Source organism: Condylura cristata, unplaced genomic scaffold, assembly GCF_000260355.1.
Source record: "Condylura cristata isolate star-nosed mole 26May11 unplaced genomic scaffold, ConCri1.0 scaffold00006, whole genome shotgun sequence".
NCBI lineage: Eukaryota > Metazoa > Chordata > Mammalia > Eulipotyphla > Talpidae > Condylura > Condylura cristata.
In genome coordinates this window covers 65,803,585-65,818,779 of record NW_004567107.1, presented here as the reverse complement: position 1 = coordinate 65,818,779, position 15,195 = coordinate 65,803,585, and the positions used below count along the sequence as shown (strand labels likewise).

Below are 15,195 nucleotides of genomic sequence, written 5' to 3'. Positions count from 1 at the left end.
ACCAGAGACAGAGTGGGGAATAGAACAGGCAGATCGATGAAGTACACTGCTGAGGGGAGCAGCGGGCGGGTCAGGAGAGATCTGCCACACCATGTGGTCACCTCCGGTGCAGGTGGGAATTGAACTCATGCAGAAGCGGCTTTAGATTCTCAGTGCTGTGCTTTAACCCGCTGCGCCACCAGGGAGGGCCTTCAGAATTCTTTTTAAGAATTCTTCCCTAAACATAAGGTCATAAAGACATCCATCTATGTTTTCTTCTAATAGCTTTAAAACTTTTTTTAGCTCTCTAATCCACCTGACTTGAATATGACAGTGATCTAAATTTTTTTTTTAAGGTTTATTTATTTTTGCACAGAAGAACTGGGGTGTACTCCAATGGTGCAGGGTGGTGGGGTGAGAGGATTCACAGGAGACTGGGAGCAAAACAGGCAGATCTGTTGAAATACAACTGCTGAGGGGAGCCATGACCAAGACAGGAGAGGTCTGTTGCACCATGTGTGTTAGCTCCCTGGCCAGGAATCGCAGTAGCTGGTAGATAGCTTGATAGTTCTCTGCGCCACCATGGGCCACGACTGGGGCCCATGATCTAAACTCTTCCCTTCAGTAAAAAGTCTATTCTTTGTAGTTTGGAACAACAAAGCTGCATTGCTATAGACCAATAGATACTCTATGGAATAACTATTACAGAGTGCTTTTATCTTGCTGATATTACTTGTTCTTCACTGTGAATGGATTATTTTGATGCTATGTTGTGAAAAGATTGTTTTGGGGTAGGATAGTTTTTATTTGTGTACTTGATGAATTTGCTATAGAAAATTTAGAATATACTTAAGCAAAATGAAAAAAATAAAGCAATTTGTACTGGCTCCATCCTAGGCCATTAACTACTCATTAGACTTTGGAGATACGTCTTCCTGTCTTTTAATACTAATTTAATAGTAAGCAGTATTTTTTGAGTACTTACTGTGTGCCAGGTATTATTTCTGTTGCTTTACATATAATCTTTACATTAACTCCAAGAGACCTCATTTTATAGATAAATGAGGCACCAAATACATGATTGCTGGAATTTTAATTTGTTTATTTTTATGAGAATACTATGATGGTTTTATAAATTGATTTTTTTTCATGTTATTACTATATCTATACTTACCCATTGGTTTGAAATGCAGCCTTTATTATAAACTACCTTCTTATATATAATCACTTAAGAATTTCTCAGTTTTCTTGTTTTTATTGATCTATCTGCCTTGACTCTAGAACAGACTTTATTAACTCTTTATGCCATATGATTTTAATGAATAATCCTCATTCCTTTGCTTTACATATAAATATAATAAATTTCCTTTTATTGTGATACCATTCACTACTTCATGTGTGCAGAGTGATGATACGGGATTTTTATTTCTGACCAAATAATCTTTGCAGTTATGTTTGATTGCAAATGAAGACACTGCCATGCAAAAGAGGGTCTTTGAAAAGTTCACCTGGCCCTCCGCACCAAGGAGGTAGTAATGAACATTCAAAAATATTAAAATGATGTCACCCTAACAACTTGACCTAATTCAAAAATTGTGACTAAGTTAATGTCTAATAGATCATATTCCATATCTGCTTATATCTAGCCTAATTACTTGATTTAAAATAAGTGACCAATGACAATATGAAAAGTTTCTGTGGGTAATGAACCATAAGAAGTAATTTTATGACTTTTGTGCTGAGTGAGTCTTGTTTTATTTATTTTGGGTTTTGTTTTTTCCCCTCCTCTAGGTAGCCTTTCCAGTAAATATATGACTCAGGGAAAAGCCTCAACGAAGAGGACCCAGCAGGAATCATGAGGGAAGCAAAATGGCAGCACTCTAAATGGCCACTCAGGCATTCTATTCACTTTGAAAATTAGGTTCATTTCATAGGACACAGCAGCATAGATCAGGCTTCAACTTCAATTTAAGGGAAGATTTTTTAACTTAATGAAATTGTTAATAAGGAAAAAAAAATTAACATAGTCTTACCAACAATCCCTATGGATTTAAGGATTTTAATAGAAAGCCATGAGGTACGTATATAAGACAGGTTTTTTTTTAAAAAAAAAATGTAACTATGGGCCAGTATTCAGTGAATACAATTTCATGGTTTTTAATGCTTTCAAAGCACACTAAAAATGGTGTGCTGATAAACTCCAAGTAAATCAACCCTTTTTTCCCCTATAAATCCCTATTTTGTTTTGATTAGGGGAAATTATATTTATTATTATTGTTTACTGAACCCTTGTATGACAACATATCAAATATGTGTGAACTGCTACTACTGTATTTACCATTTACAAACTTCGTTTTGTCAATATTTGTAGAAGTGATAATATGAACATGAGTACCTATTTATGTCAGCCTTCTCTGGATGATCAGTGCCACGGAGGGGCTTTTGGTTTCCTCCCCTCTCTAATTTTAAGTAAATTGACTTAACAAGTACTATGTTCATAAAAAAAATGAGAAAAACAAGTAGTCCTGTTTGCTGCTAAACCTTTCAAAAGAAAAATGACAAAATAAACGTGCTTTTTACTCTTTATGATACTCAGAAATTAGGGTGGAGAACTTTTCAAAATCCCTGAAGATTAAAAGAGGTGATCACAGCCAATCACAGGTTTTGGTTGGAGTCATTTCCGGTCTGACTGGAGCCCTTAGGGAACTGTTTCTCTAACTTTACATGCCCTTCAGAAGTAGTACATGATCACAACTATGCCTCAGTTTATCATTTGAAATAAAATAAAAATTACAGCCTGTAATTTTATCCACATTATTTTCTAGTGAGAGCCCCAAATTTCGTGAGGAAACTAGATCAAGGAGTAAGGACCCCTTTTCAGCTCCCGCTCCTTCTCTGTGCTCATGGACCACTGGTGCTCCCTCACAGCCAGGAGCTCTGGCAAAGGTGGGGTAAGACTTGAGGGGGTAAGCCACAGGGAAGGATGCAGAAGGCGATTGCCTTGAAACAAGTTACTTGAAGACATTCCTACCAAAGAAAAGTCATATCAAATTTAACTTTAGGAATAGGAAGTTGTAGTAGAATTAGTGGTCATTCCTTATTCATTTGGACACAGACTCACGAATTGCACGACCTGGGTTGGAATTGCCCTGCCTTTCCTTAGCTGCTTTTCTTCTGATTTTTTCTCTTGCCTTCATGCATGAAGTCAGTTTGACTGGGCATAAAATACCTTCACATTTGATGCTGTTCTGTTGTTAGCTGGTATGATTGTAGAAGTTTGAGGCCCTGGTAGTTTTATTCCTGCTTGGATGCTTCCATGTTAATTTACCCCAATCGTTTTTGTATTAGTGACTTGTCTGAAACAAGTGTGAATCTCATGTCTTCCTCTTCTTTCAATTTGAATAAGTATCTATGATCTCATTTTTTCTCAAAAATACTTTTCTTTTCCCAATATTCCTCTAATCATCTCTCAAACCGTAATATCTTTTACTCTCCCGTTACTGCCTTGATTTTTGTGTCATCTGCTTTTACACATAAATTTTGTCATTGTATTTCCATTTTCCTTTAACTTTCCTCACATAGCATTCTGCTTCCTTTCCATAGAAATCATGTTTTCTTATACCCCTTAAAGGTCCTTATAATTTTTATTCTGTTTTCTTGTAGTCATCTGTATCGGTCTTTTTGCTTTCAGTCCCACACACTGGATCATTGAGGTCGGGGCAGTGACCATAATTGGCCTGGAGAACAGAATGCTCATGTTCCTTCACTTCCTTTACTTGGATGCTGGTGACAGCATTTTCTGAGATCCCAAGTAGGGAACAGCACATCTGCTCCAAGCTGATTGCAGTTCCCAGGGCGTAGCTATCTTTCAAGTGCAGCTGGTCTCTCCTAACAGTCTTCACAAATGCCTCTTTCTCAGGAACAAACACAAATACAAGATTCAACTTCATAGGCCTGATGCTATAAACGTCTTGCTCAGTATATGCATTATTAGCAGGATACACACTTAGATGTTATTAAAATGCTCTGAGACCATTCTCATTCATTTTTCATCTTGAAATGTGTTTGACAAATGATTTATTAAAGTCTTTCTGAGAGGAAAAAAACTGAATAGGTAGATCAATTGGTTGTAAACATGGTACAGGCCAAGAAAAAAGTCAAACAACAAACCTTCATAAAATTAAAGATATGCTCAGTACTTTTTTTTCAAGTATGTTCAGCAGCAGCAGTCAAGTAATGTGCTTTACACTGAGTGGGATTCTAGACTTAATTAGGGTGTGTCTCTGCTAGCTTTCCAGCAAAGTACCAAGGATATCTTTAGTTTTATCATAGATCAAGTGAAAGGTCACAAGGGAAACACTTCAGAAATTAGATCTGAAGTTCAGTCAGTGTTGAACATTTTCATATGGTGGATTCTTAACCTATTATTTTAGTGGAAATGTCAAAGTGGTTACAACTTGCAAACTCCTTTAGCCATTCCCCACCCTCTCACTTCACAACCACAACACAGCTGCTTCTCTGAGATAAAGGAGCTCACGTAGTTCATATATAGTTACGAAAACTGTCAGAGACCTGTGCCAGCTAGAAATAACATTAAGAATGCCCACTCCACTCACTAACAAAGTAGGTAACTTAGTACTTACATTCAAAACAGTTGACCAAGTTTCTAACAGTTAAAAACTCGGATTTTAATGGAATAGTGCATATTATAATGCTGTTAAATATACACTGTATCCTGAGTTAGAAACTTTAGGACTTTTTTTTTTTTAATATAAGTCTAAAGCACTACACTTGAAGGCTTGAGTTTAAGGTTTTCAATAAATAGGTATGCCAGTGTTTCTGCCCTCCTCAGCTCTAGTTAAGAGGTTACTGCGAAATGATGTGCCCAAGGTTCTTTTGAAACCTGTAAAGAACTCCAAAACTATAACACTTCAGTAATTTAAAATAATGGTATCTTTTTATTTTAAAAAACTTTTGAAAGTTTTCATGACAAAATTGAGTATAAAGTAGAATTTTTGTCCCTATGTACCAAGCTCACCCACTGTTCACCCATGTGCCTGTTGGGTCATTTGTTAAACAATAAATCTACGAGGACACATGGCCCAAAGTGTGTTATTTGCACTAGGATTCATTCTTGTGTGGTATATTCCACTGATTTGGAGTAATGTATAATTACCGTATCCATTGTATCATACAAAGTAGCTGATGTGTATGACATCTTTAAATACCACTAACAATTAGCAAATATTGAGTGCTGCCATGTGGTAGCCTCTTCACCTACACCTCACAATATCTGGGAGAAAGGGCAAGAGGCCAAACCCCTTATCTCAGATAACCTGGTTAGTCAAGATAAAACCTGGAGGCAAATCCACATCCCTGCATCTCAGTTTATTCCGTGTGCAGGTAGCCATCCTCCCTGTCATTACCATTGCATCTCAATCGTAAGGAGACCGAACTTCTTACAGCAATTTTGAATTATCAACCTACACTAGACTTAAAACACTTCATTGATCAGTTCTTCATGCATCAAAAAACACAGCAAGATCTCCCTGGCACCACTTCACAGAATCTCCTTCCTGTTTTCTCCTTGCCTGTTTCCAGGGGCAATGTCACCCTCGATGTTTTCCCTTCTGTAACCTGCAGTACTTGAGCAGGATCTGTCCCCTCATGGGCCCTCCGTTACCAACCAGGTGCCCTCTGTATGCTCAAGTGGAGTGTTTGGGGTTCAGGAATATTTGCTGAACCAAAAGGCTGGGTTCAGCTCATGAGCATTCAAAGCAACATCTGACAACCGATGTTCAAGTTTATTAGTGAATACGCGCTACAAACATTCATAAAGCTGCTTATGCTAGGGTGGGGTTCTAAAGACACTGTCCTTCAAGCTCACAAGCCATCTTAGGGGCTAGGGGTACTTATTATATACGACTCTGCGGTATCTACCCTGTAAGAACTCAGTGGACCTAAAAGGCAGTGTAACGTGTGCAGTCGCCCGGACTTCAGAACCGTTCCTCCAAGACGGCCCCGCGCGGGGTGGCGGGTACCCTTTGCCTTACTGTGCAGCCACGCTCTGCCGGGGGGTGCGCGGCAGTTTCCAAAGCTTCGAGCCTCCAGAGTCCATCAGAGGAAGGTCATTCGCGCGGATACCGTCATTCCGCAACGATCCTCCTCCGAGGTCCTGCGTCTCCGCCCGCGGCTCGGGGTGAGCGCGGGCGGGGGGCGGGGGGAGGAGGGCCGCACCGCCCCACCCTCCTGCTCGTCACTCACGCGACCCGCCCAATGGCGACGGTGGGGCGGGTCCTTGGGGCGGAGCCTTGGGCGCCGTGCGCCGCAGCTTGTGGCGTCAAAGCGCTCGCCGTGTCCATGGAGAGAGGCTCAAGCGGCCGAGCTCCGGCCTGAGGCCCAGGGGCTCTGGGACGGCGAGGATGTCGGCTTCGCTCGTCCGGGCCACTGTCCGGGCAGTGAGTAAGAGGAAGCTACAGCCCACCCGGGCTGCCCTCACGCTGGTGAGTGGTCGGGGCGCGCGGCCGGGCCCATGACATTGGCTCACCTCCGCCCCACACCGGGAGGTCACGGAGACCGAGTGCTGCGCGGCCAAACGGCAGGGCCCTGGCTTTCCCCACCTCGGCCGAGGTTGTCGAGGTAAAGCGGTGCAGGCGGGGCCGCTGCGCGGAAGCCTCGCGCCCTGGAACTACGCGTCCCTGCAGGCCGAGCACCTCGGAACTACGTTTCCCAGCGGGCCGCGCGCTACCGAGCGAGGGGGTGGGGGGTGTGCTCTGGGGCCTCTGACCCGCGGCGACTGCTCTAGGGGGCTTCTCCGGACGCCTGCGGTGCAGCAGGTTTGTGGAGGTGGGTTCTGCCGGGGTACCCTGGCAGGCCCTTGAGGGGCTTGGGGAAGGCGAAGGCACCGAGAGCACGTCCACCACCCCGCCCGCCCCCTTGCTGGGGTTGGGGCCGCCGCGCACGACAGCTCACTTCCTGGTGTCCCTGTGGAAGTGCCTTTTCCAAACAAACACACTCGCCTCCTGGCTTGGGTCCTCGGCTTGGGTCGTTCTTTAAAAGGACAAAGAAGATTTCCCAGCGTCTTCTGGGTGAAAGGTCGGGCCCATTCCAGGGGCACCTGAGTACGTGCCGCAGATAGAGTACCTTTAAGAACTCACCTCACACGCTGCGTCTTCGGCGTAGTTTTTATAAAGCTTGAAGGACATTTCGTACCACATTAAACCATTTTACAGTGAATTTCAATACATGCGCACTCAACGTCTCTACCTGCTTCCGAAACATTTCACCCCACAAGGAACGCCTTATCTCTTAAAGCAGTCTCTTGTATTTGCCTTTTTTGAGAGAGGTGTATTGCATTGAATAGTTCTCCAAAAATCTTAGCGCACATCCCACTTTTGGTCAGGAGAAACCTTTTTGCGAGGATTCAGCACCTAGAAACTGGGACAGTAGTTATTTAAATGGAATCGTGGGTTTCCTTTCATTTAGGGCCATAACTAAGAAGTTATGTAGTCAGTAAATTAGTTGTAGCAAAATTGAGGAAGGCCATGACCGAGTGGGCGAATGTGTTTTTATAATATCACAGTTTTAGGTTTTCTTGATTGTATATTGTGTTGTCTTCTGTATTTTTCTGTAGCTGGTTATCATGTCTGCAAGATACACACACCAACGATCTTAGGATTCTCTGAAGTCTTTAAAATCACAAGAACTGGAAGCCATAACTCATATATTGTGTCCCCCATCAAGCTGGTAAAAGTAACTCAGAGCTCAAAAAAAATCTACTCTGTAGTGCAGTCAGGAAGTCAGAAGCCTTTTGTTTTCAGTCACCATTTGGTATTTTACCTGTTCTTCACAAGTTTTGAGTCATTCCCTTCCTCTCCTTTTATACACATTTAGCATACATTTAAGGACAACAAATAAATGAGTTATACTGTTCTTACCATCCAGGGGCCCAGTCCACGCACCAAATCATCATTGGCCAGGCCTTTGCCACTGCTCAGTAGGAGAGATAACATAGCTCACACTTTCAGACCTGGGGCTCTGTGCTTGCTCTTGATGCTTTATTACATTTAAACTCATATGAGACTAATTCTGCAACCAGCATAGCCTTATGTAGATTCTCAGTTCACAAGGACTCCATATTTCCACTGATGATCTGTTCTGACTAACATGCAGGCATCTGTTGTCTTAACTCATCCTACTGGTACTTCAGGAGTTCGTTTTCTTGTGATCTTATTAGAAACTTACGCCAGAGAAAAAGCAAATCAGTGCTGTTTTCTACCAGTGGCATATAGTAGCAGTCTTGCAGTCATTTTAATCTTAGATGTTCTTAGCTGTTTAATCTTAAGGTCTCGTAGTGTTCCAGACACTATAGCATGTATTGCTTTTTGTGTTTAAGTCAAGTGTTTTTGCAGACATTTTAACAACTGTTAAGTGTAAGAGCAGTGATCAGAGTTAATGAGTGGCGTAAGAGCAGAAAAAACTAGAGATAATTCAGTAAAACCGTTAAAATGTAAATTTTGACATCAAGTATTTGACATGTTGCAAGATTTGAAAAGTACTGTACCTATGTAGTCAGCCAGAGATAGGTCAGTAAGAGGCTGGAAAAAAGGAATTGATGAAAACATGATTCCATGTTAACATCAATTGTCTGCATTAACTGATGTAAATCCAGCTTGCTAGAGAGAAAGACAGAAACACTGGTGACAGGTTGCTCATGACATTTTTATGCAAACCAGAGATGGTTCCTCAACTGGATACTGTAAGACTCCCACCCACCACATCAAGGTAAGTGTCAATACCTTGGACACCTGCAGAGAACACAGTTGGAAGATATCCATACCTGCTTTCCGACATATGCAGGAATTGATAAATGGAGTTGAACTTGTAGGAACCAGAGTAAAGTAGGATTAAAGAGCCCCAAGACAACACTATCCTGCTCCAGATGCCTTAATTTCCATGATACAAATCAGAATAATGCAGCCCTAATTTGAGACAGAGTGTGTTCCCACAGCCATGTATAAAGCTTATCAAGGTTGTGTTGCCTTAGAGCTGAACATCTTAATGGCACCTGATGGAGCAGGACTGGGAAACAGTTCATTGACTGGAGCTTTTCATTTATTGAAGGACAACCAGCACAACTTCTTTGGACCAGTGAATAGCAATTGGATTTGTATTTTTGGCAGCTGAGAGACTATACAACAAAGTATAGTCTGAATGTCTAAGAATGAGAAATTGGTTAGGTAGAATATAGATCTTGTTGGTGAGGTATTACATAATGATTGTAAATAGTGATTTTTTTTTAATTCGAAGTCATTAGTTTTTCATTCTTTACTTAGTAATCCTGTGCAAAATTACTTCATCTTTAATACCTAAACTCAGGATTGTAAGATTTTTTTCAAATGATCCATGTAAGTTATTAAATGGTGATTGTTATTGTATATCGAATGAGAAACATGTTAAATTTTAAAATACAAACTTCAAAAAGGTATATATACAGATTACATATACACATGTGTGTATACATCTATATGTGGCACATGTACTGGGAACTATATTATGAACACATACATAGTATATGTATGTGACATGTAGTGTTTATCATATGTTGTATAATCATAACATTCATCATAGTATATGTAGATACACACTGATATGAAGACAAGGAAAAAACCGTAATGCCAGTCATAGCTATTGAAGAATGAGCTAAGATACACTGTAACTTGTTCGTTGGCTGTTACCTACCTGGCATCTTTTAAACATTAAAGTTTCACCAGCTTTGTGGTGAAATTTAAATAGACCAGTTGTTTGCAGTGTTTAGTATACATAATGATGGAATTAGCTTTGAGTTTGTTTTTTCTTTAAACAGCAAAAACTTAAAATTACCTGGGGAACACTTAAGGAAGTAAAGTATTGAGAATGAAAGTTTCTGCTACAAGGAATAAAAATGATATGGCATTGGGTGAAGTTGCTTTGAAGTAGTGATAAGATGCATTCATCTACAGTACCTTTTCCTATAGTCTTAATAAAAGCAGATTGGAAGCCTTGTTTTTTAAGGGCCAGAATCACACAATTCTTTGAACTTAGAGAATGATTCCTGTGATACACATGACAGTAGATATAAAGCCACAGGTTGCTTTCCCCTTGAATGTCTTTCACTGTGTAGACCAGACCAGTCTTCATGAATTGTGTCTATTTACTTATATCAAAGTATTTTCTACCAAATGGTGAGAAAACAATAATGAATGAAGGAAAAAGGTTTCCTAAATATTCATCTTTATGAAGTGATATATTGATTCATTGGCCAAATTTCAAGTGAATTAGGTCTTAATTATATATACATATATGCACATATATATTTATTTCTTAGTTGTTTGGGAGAATGTATTAAAATTGGAACATTGTTAACTCTACAAAATGTTTAATTGAAGTATTAATTTAAACTTGTTTCCCAGATTGATTATACTTATGTGCACAGTTGCCAGCATATGCAAAGACTTAGAGAAAAATAGGATCCTTAGCTTCTGTCTGAAATTATATAGATATGTGTACTTCATTTAAGTATTAATTATTCCTTTTTTTTTTTTAAGATTTATTTATTTTAGGCATACAGAACTGGGGTACAGGCCAGAGGTACAGGGGTGGTCAGAGGATTCACCAGAGACAGAGTAAAGAGCAGCACAGGCTGACTGATGATATACACTGCTGAGGGGAGCAGCAGGCAGGTTAGGGGAGGTCTGCCACGCTATGTGGTTCACCTCCCTGGCCGGGAATCAAACTTTTTTGTCATAGCAGCTGTGGGTCGCTTCACAATGCTGAGCTTTAACCTGTTGTACCACCAGGGAGGGCCCTGAAAACTTGTTTTATAAATAAAAATAAATCTGTAATTATTACAGATTGACAAACTATGGTCTCCAAGAAAGAAAGAGGCCATATTTATTTCTTTTCAGCATTTTCTTCTTTTCCACCTCCTCACTACTTCCTTTGTTGTTCCACGGCTCTAGTTCTCACATAGTAGAGGGAAAAATACCTTTTCCCTATGTAATAGTTGTGATTTCTTTTAATCTTTTTCTTAACACACAGTAAAAAATAAATATGGGCCCTCCCTGGTGGCGCAGCGGGTTAAAGCACAGCAGTGAGAATCTGAAGCCACTTCCGCATGAGTTCGATTCCCGCCTGCCGCCTGCCCCGGAGGAGACCCCATGGCGAGCCAGACCTCTCCTGACCCGCCCGCTGCTCCCCTCAGCAGTGTACTTGGTAGATCTGCCTGTTCTGCTCCCCACTCTGTCTCTGGTGAAGCCTCTCACCGCCCCTGAGCCTCTGGCCTGTACCCCAGTTCTGTATGCACAAATAAATAAATAAATCTTTAAAAAAAAAAAAATAAATAAATATGTACCTATGTACTCCCCATATGTTAATAACTGAAGTAAAAAGTTTTCCAAATTTTTATCTCTATTAAGTGCAGGCCATTGTTCTCTTACATTTTGTGCTTTTAAAAATGCCAATCTCAACCTTCTAAGTTGGTCTCAGGCTTTAAACTGGCTCCAGACTTTGTTTCAACATCTCATCCAGTTGCACCCCCTTCAGACTGGAAGAATGTGCTCTGGACCATCTAACTGGTTCTGCTCCCTCACCACCACTTAAGTTCTGACTACAGTTACTACCAAGTCATAGGTCATAATACCCACTCTGGGGATTCACAAACCAGTAAAATGTCAAACCAAAACACTTGGAGGACCAGCACAGTGTTCCCAGCCGGAGGAGCTAATGAAACAAAGTAGGAAGGCCATCAGCTCTTCATTATGAGATATTCTCATCATTGAAGTAATTGCTGGCTTCATCTTGAGCTCTTTGTGTATGACACTGTCACAAATTTATTTAAAGGTCACAGGAATTCTGAGAAAGAGAGCTTGTTTATGCCCATTTAAGCCAAGGAGTGGATTAGAGACAAGAAGTGGACCAGGAATGCTGTGGAATATATTCTGTCCATGGCATCCTCCTTCCCAAGAGAGTAGGGATAACAACTGACTCATGTGACATTTTCCTCATTTGAGAACAACTTGGTAAACAGCATTTCTCCTGAAATATCCCTTCCTGTTCTTTTTTTCTGTAGTTGACTATCTCAGTTCCACTCATCTGTGTACCCTAAAATAAAAGTTTAAGCCACATATGAAATCTGTTGCCTTTTGGAGGGACTAGTAGGAAAAGTATACTCTTCTGTAGGTATGCATTTTGATGAGTTGAAATAGCAAAACATAAAATTAAAAAAATAAGGCCCTCCCTGGTGGCGCAGCGGGTTAAAGCACAGCACTGAGAATCTAAAGCCACTTCCTCATGAGTTCGATTCCCCGCCTGCCCCAGAGGTGACCACATGGTGTGGCAGACCTCTCCTGACCCACCCGCTGCTCCCCTCAGCAGTGTACTTCATTGATCTGCCTGTTCTGTTCCCCACTTTGTCTCCAGTGAAGCCTCTCACCACCCCTGAGCATCTGGCCTGTACCCCAGTTCTGTACGCACAAAAATAAATAAATCTTTAAAAAAAAAAAATTAAAAAAATAAGAAGTAATGTAATCAATAGGAAAAGACATCTAAAGTTGGTTTTTGCCATGTAGTTCTTAATTCATTCATTGGTTATTGAATACCTTCTATGTGTCAAGGCAATCTCCTTGGTGCTAGGCATACATAGGAGCACAAAATAGATGCTGCCTGTAGAAGTACACTTGTAATGTGAGTAGATGGTGCCATAGAGATAATGAGCATTGTCCTTGCCTGGGTCAGAAAACAAGACTTAAAAGGATGTTGCTAAAAGATATTTTTAAAATAGAGTTTTTGAGGTTGAGTTCATGTTTGTTTATAAAGACTACAAGATGTTCTGTCAAGAGTGAAACATAAGTTTGTTATAAAGAATTTGCTTAAAGATAGACTGGAATAATCTTAAACACTAGTAAATAAATGACTGAACTAAAAACATTTTTTTTTCAGACACCTTCTGCAGTAAACAAGATAAAACAGCTTCTTAAAGATAAGCCTGAAAACGTAAGTAAAACCAGACAAATATTTAGTAAAAATTTTGAAGCATTATCACAGTAAATTTATCTTGTGATAAAAGTGTGCTTTCTTTGATTAGGGGTTTGTATATTTCAAAATAAAATACACTTGATGATTTATAAAATTTAGAATAAGTAATAAAGGAAAAGTCATTCTCTCACCCAGACTTTGTCATTGTTCTTCCAAGAGGCAACCACTTAGTGCCCCTCTACTCTGTACATTTAATTTGCCCACACAAGAGTTTTTCAGCCTCAGCACTATAGATATTTTGAACTGTACAGTTCTGTTAGAGGTGGATTGCAGAATTTTTAGTGACATCTCTGGCCTTTGCCAGTGGCACCACCTATTCCTGAGTTAAAGCAACCAAAACAATTCCCTGAGGGAACCACTGGCCTAGACTATGATTGTGAGTGTCTTTTCCTTAGATAAGAGCATTTCTTTCTTTTTAAAGATGATGCATACAGGAACTGGGGTGTAGGCCAGAGGTGTAGAGGGTGAGAAGAGTCACCAGAAACAGAGTAAGGAGCAGAACAGGCAGATTGACTGATATAACACTGCTGAGGGGAGCAGCAGGTGAGTCAGGAGAGGTCTGCTGCACCACATGGGTCACCTCCCTGGCTGGGGATTGAACTTTTATTGCAGTGGCTGACAATAGCTTGATAGCACTGTGTCTTTAAACCCCTTTGCCACCAGGGAGGGCCGAGGAGAGCATTTCATACCAGCTGTGGTTACTCTATGCTTTTTATCCCTAATAGCATGAAGATATTTCCATATAACTATACAGATCCATTCTTTTTTGTGCCTGCATATAATAGAATATTACAATGAACAGATTTGTCTTATTTAAACAGTCCCCCATATTAGAGGTCTTTTGGGTGGTTTTGTTCAGTACTCCCACAAGTATCATTCAGCAAATATTGAATCTGTTAGTGTGCCAGGCCCATAGTTCTAGAGGGCCAAGTCTGTAAACTGCCTAAGTGCGTGCTGTAGAATTGTTGAGGAAGGGAATCATAATCACCTGTGGAATACTGTGTATTAGTTCCAAATAACATATCTTTAATATTTAATAAATAGACTGTAAAGTGGTTTCTAGGTTCCATTATACAAACTATGGTACAGTGTAATAGAAGTTCTAGTCTATTCCTCCTAAGAATTATTACATGCTAAATATATCATTGTTAAAACTCAGTTTAGATAGACTTATGGCCAGAGTATAAATTGACCAAATTAAGCAAAGCTTTTACTTTGTAGCTATGAGGAGTGTTTGTTCATAGTAACATTAGAAAAATTTGAGCTAATGATTCAAGGGTAATTTATGACACAGGCCATCCCTTTTCCAAACTCCGGTTATTTAAACCTTTTCATATACTCTTTATCTGCTTCTCTCCACTACTAATAATTGGTCTTCCTGAATGCTTGAGCCTTTCTGTTTCAGGTAAAAACTAAAACAGTCTGATAAGCACTCCAGAATTACACCTAGGCAGGTATATTATTTGTCATGCTGAATATGTGAAATTCTCACACACGTTCTCTACCACTCTAAACATAAATAAAACCGTAGTTCTGTCTCACTGGTTAGGGTAGAAATGACTGCTCTGAATACTTCAGCTTGTCAAAATTTCCAGTTTAATGTTCTAACTTAGGCTCTTTACCAAGCTCCTTCCCATTTCATGATTTACTGCTTTTCTGGAACAAACAGACTTTGTCACTTTTCAATCTGTCTACTTGGTGAGATGCCTATTATTTTACTCTATATATAAATGAAAAAGGAGGTAGAACAGAAGAACAGAAATTCAATAAATATTGTTAGGTTGCTGCATTAAGGTAGACATTGGTGTTTTAAAAGTGCTCTTTCGACATTTTTTAAACTTATGTCTATTGTTTTACTTCCTTGTATTTGAGAATGTTTATCTATTTCTGCTTGAGAATTAAGAGTCTGTGTAAGGACTCTCTGATTGCCAGGTAGATGACCTATGATCCCACTTCAGGGAAAATTCTTGAGAACATCTCACCATGAAATGAAACAAAAACATTTCAGTCTGATTTGTTTTTGTTTTTGTTTCTGTTTTTGTTTTTTAGGTAGTTGCCTCTACCATCAGCTGCTTGTCTTTTTCCTTTAAAAATGTTCATTTTTTAAAATTAAAAAAAACTTCCCTTAAAAATGTTACTCTG

At 39.9% G+C, this 15,195-nt stretch overlaps 2 protein-coding genes across 3 annotated transcripts in view; both read left to right on the top strand.

Annotated features, from left to right (window-relative positions):
• The window catches only part of ZCCHC6 (zinc finger, CCHC domain containing 6), a 63,557-nt gene extending 60,618 nt beyond the window's left edge, over positions 1-2,939 (top strand). Inside the window, exon 29 of one of the 2 annotated variants that reach the window (XM_012721573.1) lies at positions 1,771-2,939. In XM_012721573.1, coding sequence (XP_012577027.1) covers positions 1,771-1,838 — 68 coding nt within the window. In that variant the 3' untranslated portion in view covers positions 1,839-2,939. The remainder of the gene's footprint in view (positions 1-1,770) is intronic. The other variant, XM_004677791.2, reaches the window with a different exon arrangement.
• A 2,137-nt stretch (positions 2,940-5,076) lies between these two features.
• Positions 5,077-15,195, top strand: part of ISCA1 (iron-sulfur cluster assembly 1) — a 14,427-nt gene continuing 4,308 nt past the window's right edge. Inside the window, exons 1-3 of the mRNA XM_012721266.1 lie at positions 5,077-5,086; positions 6,184-6,482; positions 12,958-13,011. Of these exons, the coding sequence (XP_012576720.1) occupies positions 5,077-5,086; positions 6,184-6,482; positions 12,958-13,011 (363 nt within the window). The remainder of the gene's footprint in view (positions 5,087-6,183; positions 6,483-12,957; positions 13,012-15,195) is intronic.